This window comes from Felis catus, chromosome B3, assembly GCF_018350175.1.
Source record: "Felis catus isolate Fca126 chromosome B3, F.catus_Fca126_mat1.0, whole genome shotgun sequence".
Taxonomy (NCBI): Eukaryota; Metazoa; Chordata; class Mammalia; order Carnivora; family Felidae; genus Felis; species Felis catus.
Genome location: NC_058373.1, coordinates 147,946,151 through 147,958,251, shown reverse-complemented (window position 1 = coordinate 147,958,251; position 12,101 = coordinate 147,946,151). Strand labels below are relative to the sequence as shown.

Below are 12,101 nucleotides of genomic sequence, written 5' to 3'. Positions count from 1 at the left end.
GGAAAAGGAACAGCAAATAAAATCCAAAACCAGCAGAAGGCAGGAAATACTAAAGATTAGAGCAGAAATTAGTGCTATCGAAACCAAAACATAGTAGAATAGATCAATGAAACTAAAAGCTGGTTCTTTGAAAGAATTAACAAAATTGATAAACCACTATTCAGTTTGATCAAAAAGAAAAAGGAAAGGACCCAAATAAATAAAGTCAAGAATGACAGAGGAGAGATCACAACCAACACAACAGAAATAAAAACAGTAAGAAGAGAATGTTATGACCAATTGTATGCCAATAAAATGGGCAATCTGGAAGAAATGGACAAATTCCTAGAAACATATACACTACCAAAACTGAAACAGGAAGAAATAGAAAATTTGAACCAACCCATAACCAGTAAGGAAATCGAATTAGTAATCAAAAATCTGCCAAACGACAACAGTCCAGGACCAGATGGCTTTCCAGGGGAATTCTACCAAACATTTAAGGAAGAGTTAACACCTATTCTCTTGAAACTGTTCCAAAAAATAGAAATGGAAAGAAAACTTCCAAACTCTTTCTATGAAGCGAGCATTACCTTGATTCCAAAAGAAGACAGAGACCACACTAAAAAGGAGAAATATAGACCAATTTCCCTGATGAACGTGGATGCAAAAATCCTCAACAAGATGTTATCCAACTAGAAACAATAATACATTAAAAAATTATTCACCACGACAAAGTGGGATTTATACCTGGGATGCAGGGCTGGCTCAATATCTGTAAAACAATTAACGTGATTCATCACATCGATAAAAGAAAGGACAGGAACCATATGATCCTCTCCATAGATACAGAGAAAGCATTTGATAAAATACAACATCCTTTCTTGATAAAAACCCTCAAGAAAGTAGGGATAGAAGGACCATACCTCGAGATCATAAAAGCCATCTATGAACGACCCAATGCTAATATCATCCTCAATGGGGAAAAACTGAGAGCTTTCTCCCTAAGGTCAGGAACAAGACAGGGATGTCCACTCTCGCCACTGTTATTCAACATAGTATTGGAAATCTTAGCCTCTGCACTCAGACAACACAAAGAAATAAAAGGCATTCAAATCGGCCAGGAGGCGGTCAAACTTTCACTCTTCACAGATGACATCATACTCTCTATGGAAAATCCAAAAGACCCCACTAAAAAACTGCTAGAATTGATTTATGAATTCAGCCAAGTGGCAGGATATAAAATCAACGCAGAGAAATCGGTTGCATTCCTATACACCAACAATGAAGCAACAGAAAGAGAAATCACGGAATCTATCCCATTTACAGTAGCACCAAAAACCATTAAATACCCAGGAATAAATCTAACCAAAGAGGTGAAAAATCTTTACACTGAAAACTAGAGAAAGCTTATGAAAGAAATTGAAGAAGACAAAATATGGAAAAACATTCCATGCTCCTGAATAGGAAGAACAAATATTGTTAAAATGCTGATAGTACCCAAAGCAATCTACATATTCAATGCAATCCCGATCAAAGTGACACCAGCATTCTTCACAGAGCTAGAAAAAATAATCCTAAAATTTGTATGGAACCAGAAAAGCCACCGAATAGCCAAAGAAATCTTGAAAAAGAAAACCAATGCAGGAGGCATCACAAACCCAGACTTCAAGCTATACTTCAAAGCGGTAAACATCGAGACACTATGGTACTGGCACAAGAACAGACACTCAGGGGCATCTGAGTGGATCAGTCTGTTAAACATCCAACTTTGACTCAGGTCAGGATCTGGCAGTTCGGGAGTTAGAGTCCCACATCAGGCTGTGTGCTGACAGCTCAGAGCCTGAAGCCTGCTTGGAATTCTGTGTCTTCCTCTCTCTCTGACACTCCCCTGATCATGCTCTGTGTCTGTCTCTGAAAAGTAATTAATAAATGCCAAAAAAATAAAAAAAAAAACAAGTACAGACACTCAGATCAATGGAGCAGAATACAAAATCCAGAAATGGACCCACAAATGTATGGCCAACTAATCTTTGACAAAGCAGGAAAGACTATCCAATGGAATAAAGACAGTGTCTTCAGCAAGTGGTGCTGGGAAAACTGGACAGCGACATGCAGAAGAATGAACCAGGACCACTTTCTTACACCATACACAAAAATAAACTCAAAATGGATGAAAGACCTCAATGTAAGTCAGGAAGCCATCAAAATCCTCGAGCAGAAAGCAGGCAAAAACATCTTTGGTCTTGGCCGCACCAACTTCCTACTCAACACGTCCCCAGAGGCAAGGAAAACAAAAGCAAAATGAACTACTGGGACCTCATCAAAATAAAAATCTTCTGCATAGTGAAGGCAACAATCAGCAAAGCTAAAATTCAACTGACAGAATGGGAGAAGATATTTGCAAATGACATCTCACATAAAGAGTTAGTATCCAAAATCTATAAAGAATTTATCGAACTCAACACCCAAAACACGATCCAGTGATGAAGTGGGCAAAAGACATGATTAGACACTTCTCCAAAGAAGACATCCAGATGGCCAACCGACACATGAAAAAATGCTCCACATCACTCATCATCACGGAAATGCCAATCAAAACCCTAATGAGATACCACCTGACACCTGTCAGAATGGCTAACATTAACAACTCAGGCAACAACAAATGTTGGCGAGGGTGCAGAGAGAGGATCTCTTTTGCCTTTTGGGGGGCAATGCAAGCTGGTGCAGCCACTCTGGAAAACTGTATAGAGATTCCTCAAAAAACTGAAAATAGAACTCCCATACGACCCAGCAATTGCACTATTAGGCATTTATCCACGGGACACAGGTGTTCTGTTTCAAAGGGACACATGCACCCCCATGTTTATAGCAGCACTATCAACAATAGCCAAAGTATGGAAAGAGCCAAATGTCCATCGATGGATGAATGGATAAAGAAGAAGTGGTAAATATATACAATGGAGTATTACTTGGCAATCAAAAACAGTGAAATCTTGCCATTTGCAACTATGTGGATGGAACTGGAGAGTATTATGCTAAGTGAAATGAGTCAGTCAGAGAAAGACAAAAATCATATGAGTTCACTCATAGGAGGACTTTAAGAGACAAAACAGATGAACATAAGGGAAGGGAAACAAAAATAATATGAAAACATGGAGGGGACAGAGCATAAGAGACTCATAAATATGGAGAACAAACTGAGGGCTACTGGAGGAGTTGTGGGAGGGGGGATGGGCTAAACTGGTAAGGGACACTAAGGAATCTACTCCTGAAATCATTGTTGCACTATATGCTAACGAATTTGGATGTTAATTTTTAAAACTAAAAATAAATACTAATTAAAAATTTAAAAATTAAAATATTGTAAGAGAAAATAATGCGCGATCATGATGTTGGGGTAAATATTTCTTAAAGATTATGCCGAAGCCTCCATTAATAAAGGTAAAAATCCAAAACTGAAAAAAAAAAGAATTCTTCATATTGTCACACCGCCATCCACACAAACTAATATTGAAGTGCGTCCCTACCCTGTCATTCACTTTTACACAATCAAACCTAAGTCTGGAGCTTGATATATATGTCAGAGGACATGCAAATGAAGCCCTCTCTGTGCTGATAAAACCAGCCCAGCCCCGACCCTGCAGCTGGGAGACGAGCCCCAGCCCCAGAAGTCCCAGGTGTTCCCATTCTGTGATCAGCACAGAACACACACACCTCACCATGGAGTTTGTACTGAGCTGGGTTTTCCTGGTTGCTCTTTTAAAAGGTAATTCATGATGAACGAGGGACACTGAGTCTGGGAATGGATATGAGTGAAACAGTGGATGTGTGACAGTTTCCTGACCAAGATGTCTTGTGTCTGCAGGTGTCCAGTGTGACGAGCAGCTGGTGGAGTCTGGGGGAGACCTGGTGAAGCCTGGGGGGTCCCTGAGACTCACCTGTTTGGCCTCTGGATTCACCTTCAGTAGATATGGAATGAGCTGGGTCCGCCAGGCTCCAGGGAAGGGGCTGCAGTGGGTCGCAGCAATTAGTGGTAGTGGAGGTAGCACATACTACGCAGACTCCGTGAAGGGCCGATTCACCATCTCCAGAGACAACGCCAAGAACACGCTGTATCTGCAGATGAACAGCCTCAAGACCGAGGACACGGCCACATATTACTGTGCGAGAGGCACAGTGAGGGGACATCACTGCGAACCCAGACACAAACCTCCCTGCAGGAGGGGATCAGCACCACCAGGGGGTGCACACTATGCACAATTCTCCTTTGTGTTCCCAGGCACAGGTGCAGATGGAAGCTACAGGCAGGTTTCCTGTCAGAGTCTGGGGCTTCCTCTCCACACAGCAGTTTCCCCAGGGAGCCTCCCTGGTTCTATGCTTCTGTGTTTACCTATTAACTCTCTGGATTAGCAACTGGGTTGTCATAGGGAAACTAGACTAATGTGCACAAAGACACAGTTGTTGGCACTTGCTTACTCTGGTCCCTCAACATGAGTGAATTACAGATTTCCTGAGGCACAACAGCTACACCTTTACAGGATTCCCAGATGCGCTCCCTGTGCAGCCAGGACCACAGGATCCTACAGCTCCTCCTTATCCTCACCCAGCCCTTGTCCCAGTCAAACAACGTGACACTTTCTTCATAGCCCTTTGCTACTCAGGACTTTAAATGAGCTACAGCTTTATTCAATTACTCTAAAGGAGAGACAAACAATCTCCATGTATTAGTCAAGATTCCCCTGAGGAACACAACCCAAAGGTCATTGGTTTCCATAACTAAATATGTTGAGAAGTCCATGATCTACTGTCACAAGCTGAAGACCCAGGAAAACCAGTGATGTAATTCTTGTCTGATTCTGAACTAGTGTCTAGTCTCAGAACGTGGAGAGCTGATGATGTAACTCTCAGAAAAAGGGCCAGAAGAGACCAATATTCCAGTTTAAACAAGCACATGGGAATTAAAAATGAGGGAATTCGTCCCCCATCTGCATCAGATTCTAGTCACAACCTTAATGGAATGGGTGGTGCCCAGGCAGAAAGAAACCATGGATGGAAATGCCAATCTCTTCTGGAATACATCACAGACATCCACAGAAACAGTGGTGAATCTGGGCACCCATGATGCAGTCAAGATAACCCATGAAGTTAATCATGACAAGTCAACCTCCTGTAAACGTGGAGCTCAAAGACTGAAGATTTAAAAGTCGATCCCATCATTGGGGTGGAGTCTGGTGGGCACAGCAGTGCTCCTGTGGAGGAGGGCAGAGGCCCATAAGGGGAACTGTGGTCTAGTATCCCCTGGGTCACATGGGGAGAGACAATTCCCTTTGTGGAGTGCATTTGGGAGACGGGGCATTGCCTCTCATAGGACAGGAGAGCTGACAGGCACCATTAAAATTCCCTGATCGTTAGCACAGGAGCCTCTTCTGAGAGCAGCTAGCTGGACGCTGCCTTCTGGTTGTTCTTCACCATGTACTCCAAGCCCCTAGTGTTCATGCAACTGCTCATCCGGTGTAAACGAGCTCCAGGCACAGCACATCAAGACCCTCTCCCAGAGGATCAGTGGGGTCCCTGTATATTGAGTTCATACAGTTTGGAGTTTTCAAACCCAGCTAGAGCTCCTGAGATAAAACATAAGAGCCCTGTGCCACCAGATGGGCCAATGGCTTGGACGCAGACAGGTTGAAAGCAATTCTGACGGAAGCCTGGGACCCACAAGTGTTCTCTCTGTGTGAGGGCTTCTTGAATAGGGGGGGCTGGGAACTCCAACTCCAGGGACTAGAGAGGGAGCTGTTGCCAATATTTCCTCCCACCAATCAGGATGGACAGATTTCACTCAGCAGCACAGCATCCCCAGAGGAAGCTGAGCCACTAACACCAAGCTCCACCTACTCCAGCCCCCATCAAGTGCTTGCTTACTAGGAAAGAGTGCCTGGCAACCAGACCACCACTGCACCCCTTCCTCCAAAGACCACCGTAAACCCCCACATGCACCAAGTCAGCTGATCATACAGTGAGACATATCCTCACCTCTAGGGGAGATAGGAATTAGCCTCTTTTAACAAGCAGACCAAACTCATCTAGTGAAAACTCACAACACTGGGGACAAGGTCCAACACTCCCCACTGGAGGCAAGGAGAAAATCTGCAGAGGACTGTCCTGAGGAACAGAGCAGCCAAAACACAACAGCACAGTGCCATGGAACATAAAACAAATGCTTCATGGAGTGTCAGGCACTGGACAGTATGTGAACACTTCTCAATAAAGATACTACTGTAGAAGCAGATAAGATAACAGGATTTTCTAAAACACTTAAGAAGGCAGAGACATAGACATCAACATGATGGAGGAATTCATCCTAAAAGAAAAAATGATAAAAGGTCATTGTGAGGGATGTAATTAAAACACATAAACTAATGTGCCTCAAACAGAATTTCTAAAACTCTCATATTGAAACAGGATTTTCAAAAAGTATCAAAAGGATACGATCTGTGCTTGAGGAAAATATATGAGACATGAGGGATACACTTATTGCAAACAGAAAAGACCTAAAAACTAGTCAGCATGAAATTTTAAATGTTGTAACCGAGATGTGAAACTGATTGGTTATAATGACCTCAAAGCTGAAAGAAGCAGATGAATGAGGATGGGACATAGAAGATAAAAGTATGGGGGAAATGAAGCTGGAAAGAAGAGGAAAATTAAAATATTGCATCACAAACATACACTTAGGGAAATCAGCAACTCCATAAACTGTAATAACATTCTTTTCAAAGGAGTCCCAAAAGAATAAGAGGGAGAAAAAGTGGAATACATTTTAGCTGAGTGAATTATAGTGAAAATTTCCACAAGCTGCGGAAGGAAATAGACATCCACATCTAGGAGGCAGAGAGGACACCCATTAAAATGAAATTAAAAAAAAGGCAGGCCAACACTGAGACATATCATAGGAAAATGGCAAAATATCCAGATAAAGAAAAACCGTAAAAGCATCAACACAAAAGAAGTTGCTAACTAACAAGGGAAGATTAACAAAAAACTATGGCATGTGTCTCTACAGAAACCTTCATGCAAGTAGGGAGTGGCATCATATCCTCAACATGCGCTTTTGAAAATTATGCAGCTAAGAATACTTTCTCCGTAAGGCAGTCATTCAGATACAAGGAGTGATAGAATTTCCCAGACAAATAAAACCAAAGGAGTTCAGGCCTCTAAATCAGCCCTGCGAGAAATTAAAGGGGACCCTTTGAGTGGGAAAGGAAGACTAAAAGTAACAAAGACTAGAAATAAACACAGAAAATCTCCAGAAACAATGACTTGGAGGTAACACTATGGCACTAAGTTTATATCTATCAATAATTACTGTGAATGTAAATGGGCAAAATGCTCCAATCAAAGACATAGGATACCAGAATGGATAAAAACAAATACAAGATCCTTCTATACACTGCACACGATTGACTCATTTTCAACCTAAAACACCTGTAGATTTAAAGTGAGGGGAGGGTGAACAATTTATCATGCTAATGGACGTCAAAAGAAAGTTGTAGTACCACACTCATATCACACTAACTAGTTTTCAAACCGAAGTTTGTTACAAGAGATCCGGAAGGCAGTATATCATCATAAAGGGGTCTATCCAACAAGAAGATCTGAAGCTTTAAATATTTATACCTCAAAAATGTAAGCACTGAAATATATAACTCAATTACTAAGAAAGATAAAGAAACTCATTGATAATAGACAATAGTAGTAATAGGGAATGTTAACACTCCACTTACAACAATGGAAAGACAATTTAAGCTGAAAATCAATAAGGAAACAAAGGCTTTGAAAGACACATGGACTGAATGGACTTAACAGATATATTCAAAACATTCCATCCTAAAGCACCAGAAGACACATTCTTTTTGAGTGGGCATGGAACATTCTCCAGAACAGATCACATACTATGTCACAAATCAGCCCTCTACAAGTACAAAAACACTGAGATCATTCCATGCATATTTTCAAACCACAACACTATGAAACTCGAAGTCAACCACAAGAAAAATGTGGGCAACACCACCAATACATTAGGTTAAAGAACATTGTAGTAAAAGCGGAATGAGATTTTCAGGAAATTACAGAAGCAATAAAAAACACATGGAAGCAAATGAAAATGAAAACATGCCAGTTACAAACCATCTGGATGCAGCAAAGTTGATGGAAGAGTGAAATATATAGCAGTACAGGCCAAACACAAGAAAGAAGAAAGGTCTCAAACACACAACCACTTTACAACTAAAGGAGCTAGAAAAAGAACACCAAATGAACCCTAAAGCCAGCAGGAACAGGTAAACAAAAAAGATTAGAGCAGAAAAAAAATGATATAGAAACAAAAAAAAAACACAGTAGAACAGATGAATGAAACTATAAGTTGGTTTTTGTAAGAATAAATAAAAATGATAAACCCATGGGCAGACTTGGCAAAAACAAAAGAGAAAGGACGGAAGTAAATATAATCAGAATTTGAGAGGAGACATCGCGACTGACACCACAGAAATACATCTATGAGAAATAGTTTGGAGATTTATATGACAACAAATTGGGCAATCTGGAAGAAATGGATAAATTCCCAGAATAATGTAAACTACCTAAACTGAAAAAGGAAGGAATAGAAAACAGGAACAGACTGATAATGAGCAAAGAAATTGAATCATTAATCAAAAATCTACTGACACACAAAAATCCAGGGCCAGATAGGTTCACAGGTGTATTCTACCAGATATTTAAGAAGAGTGTCAAATATTCTATTTAAGTAGAATAGAATATTCCTGTCTACACAAACTGTTCCAAATAATAGAAATGGAAAGAAAACTTCCAAATTCATTCTATAAGATCAGTATGATCACGGTTGCCAACCAGACTAAACGCCACTAGAAATGAGACTTACAGGCCACTAGCCCTAATGAGCAAGAATGCAACAATTGTCAAGAAAATACTTGCAGGGGCACCTGGGTGGCTCAGTCAGTTAAGCGTCCAACGTCGGCTCAGGTCGTAATCTTGTGGTCCGTGAGTTTGAGCCCCATGTCAGGCTCTGTGCTGACAGCTCAGAACCTGGAGCCTGCTTCAGATTCTGTGTCTCCCTCTCTCTGCTTTTCCCCACTCATGTTCTGTCTCTCTCTCCCTATCAAGAATAAACATTTTAGGGGCCCCTGGGTGGCTCAGTCGGTTAAGCAGCCAACTTTGGCTCAGGTCATGATCTCGTGGTCTGTGAGTTCAAGCCCCGCGTTGGGCTCTGTGCTGACAGCTCAGAGCCTTTCAGCCTGTTTCAGATTCTGTGTCTCCCTCTCTCTGACTCTCCCCCGTTCATGCTCTGTCTCTCTCTGTCTCAAAAATAAATAAACGTTAAAAAAAAAAGAAAGAGAATACTTGCAAATTGAATCCACCAATACATTAAAAGGATCCTTTAACGTGACCAGGTGGGATTTATTCCTTGGCTGTAAGGGTGGTTCAATAGTCACAAGTAAATCAATGTAATACATACCATCAATCAGAGAAGGATATGAATGATATGACCCTCTCAATAGATGCAAAAAAAAAATTGACATAGTACAGCATCCTCTCTTGATAAAACCCTCATCAAGGGGTAGAGGAAACACACCTCAACATCATAAAGTCCGTACATGAAAACCCCACAGCTAATATCCTCAGCGGGGAAAACAAAACCTTTTCCTCTACTGTCAGGAACACAAGAGGGATGTCCACTCTCATCATTCCACTTAACACAGCACTGGAAGTCTTATCCTCAAAAACAGACAACAAAAATAAATAAAGGCATTCAAGTTGGAAAGAAGAAGTCAAACATTCCCTCTTCACAGATGACATGACACTCTATATAAAAAACTCAAGACTCCACCAAAATATTTCAAGAACTGATACACAAATTCAGCAAAGTCACAAGATAAAGTATCAACATACTGAAATCTGCTGCATTTCTACACAGCAATAATGAAACAGAAAGAAAAAAAAACCTATCCATCCCATTTTCAATTGCACTAAATATAATAGGATACCTAAAGAGTTAAAATATCTATACTCGGAAGACTCTAAAAATGGTGAAAGAAACTGAGGATAACACAAAGAAATGGAAACACCTTCAATGTTCATGGATTTAAGGAGCAAGGAGTGTTGAAATGTCTATGCTACACAAAGAAACGGGAGACTTCATGATTATGGATTTCATGCTATATTACAAAGCTGTACTTATCAAGACAGTAAGCTACAAGCACAAAAGAGACACATAGATCAAAAGAACAGAATAGTAAACCAAGATATGGACTCACAAAAGTATGGCCACCTCATCTTGGATGAAGTAGGAAAGACTATGTAATGGGAAAAAAGACAGCCTTGTCAACAAAGGGTGTTGGGGAAACTGCACCAGAACATGCAGAAGAATGACACTGAACCACTTTCTTACTCCATACACAAAAATAAATCTAAATGGGTGAAAGACATAAATGTGAGACAGGAGACCATCAAATCCTAGAAGAGAACACAGGCAGCAACCTCCTGGACATCGGACATAGCAACTTCTAACTAGACGTGTCTCGAGAGGCAAGGGAAACTACAGCAAACTTGAACTACTGGGACCTCATCAAAATAAAAACCTTCTGCACAGCTAAAGAAACAATCAACTAATCTAAAAGGCATTCTACAGAAATTAAAAAGGTATTTGCAAACCACATATCTGATAAAGGCTTACTATCCAAAATCTACAAAAACGTCTCAAACTCAACACCCAAAATACAAAGAATCCAGTGAAGAAATGGGCAGAAGACATGAGGAGATACTTTTCCAAACAAAGCATTCAGATGGCTCACCGACACACGAACATATGCTCAACATCACTCATCATCAGGGAATTACAAATCAGAACTACAATGAGAGATGCCCGCACACCTGTCAGAATGGCTACAATTAACGACTCAGGAAACAACAGATATTGATGAGGATGACGAAAGAAGGGAACCCTTTTATACTCTTGGTGGGAATGCAAAGTGCCCGGACCATTCCAGAAAACAGTTTTAAAACTAAAAATCAAACAACCTTACACACCAGCAATTGCTCTACTAGGAATTCATCCAAAGCATACAAAACTTCTGATTTGAGGAAGTACATGCACCCCAATGTTTACAGCAGCATTAACTATGACAGACAAACTGAGGAAAGAGACCAAAAGTCCACCATGTGATTAATCTGCTATATGTCTAGAGTGGTATATTACTCAGTCATAAAAAAGAATGAAATCTTGCCATTTGCAAAGATGTTGATGCAGCTAGAGGGTATCATGCTAAGCAAAGTAAGTCAGTCAAAGATGAAACACCATATGATTTCCTCATATGGGGAATTTAAGAAACGCAACAGATGATCTAGGGGAAGGGGTAAAAGAGCAAGAAATCATAAAAAAACTCTAAGGTTAGAGACCAAACTGAGGGTTGCTGGAGGGCAGGTGTGTGGGGGGTGGGATAATGGGTGTTGGGGATTAAGGAGGCCACATGTTGTGATGAGTACTGGGTGTTAATGTAATTGATGAATCAATAAAATCTACTACTGAAATTAATATTACACAATATGTTAACTAACAAATATTTAAACACAAACTTAAAAAATTTACAAGTGGAAAAAAGGGAGAATTGTTGTCACAAATTGTCATGAACATGGAATCTATGGTAGTGAGTCTAACGTCTTGCATTTACTCATTATATCCCTACTTGATGGTGGACATAAATTAACATACTCATGAATTTTCACAGCAGTTCCAGGTGGGCTGGAATTCAAACCACAGCTGCCCTTCCCAACTCCACTGTGCCCACACATCATGGGCAGCTTGTCCAGACACCTGCACAAGAACCCAGGTTGGACCTCAGCAGGGACCCACATCTGCAGAACTGGAAAGTGTGAACAGTTGACGCTTCCTGAGAAGCTCTGGGTTTCCTTCCCCGACTTGCTGTCTCAGCTTGCTTGTCTTCCCTTCCTGTGTCTTGAAGAGAACCATGTTTCCTGTTAGTGGTTCATGAAAGTTAGGGGCTAGATGTTCTATAAACATTCAATATGACAGATAACATACAAGGGGA

At 40.8% G+C, this 12,101-nt stretch overlaps 1 gene segment (V, D, J or C); it reads left to right on the top strand.

Annotated features, from left to right (window-relative positions):
- Window positions 1-3,589: 3,589 nt before the first annotated feature.
- Window positions 3,590-4,392, top strand: LOC123386266. The segment is given in 2 exon segments: window positions 3,590-3,748; window positions 3,848-4,392. Coding segments are annotated over 2 exon segments (591 nt in total).
- Window positions 4,393-12,101: the final 7,709 nt, after the last annotated feature.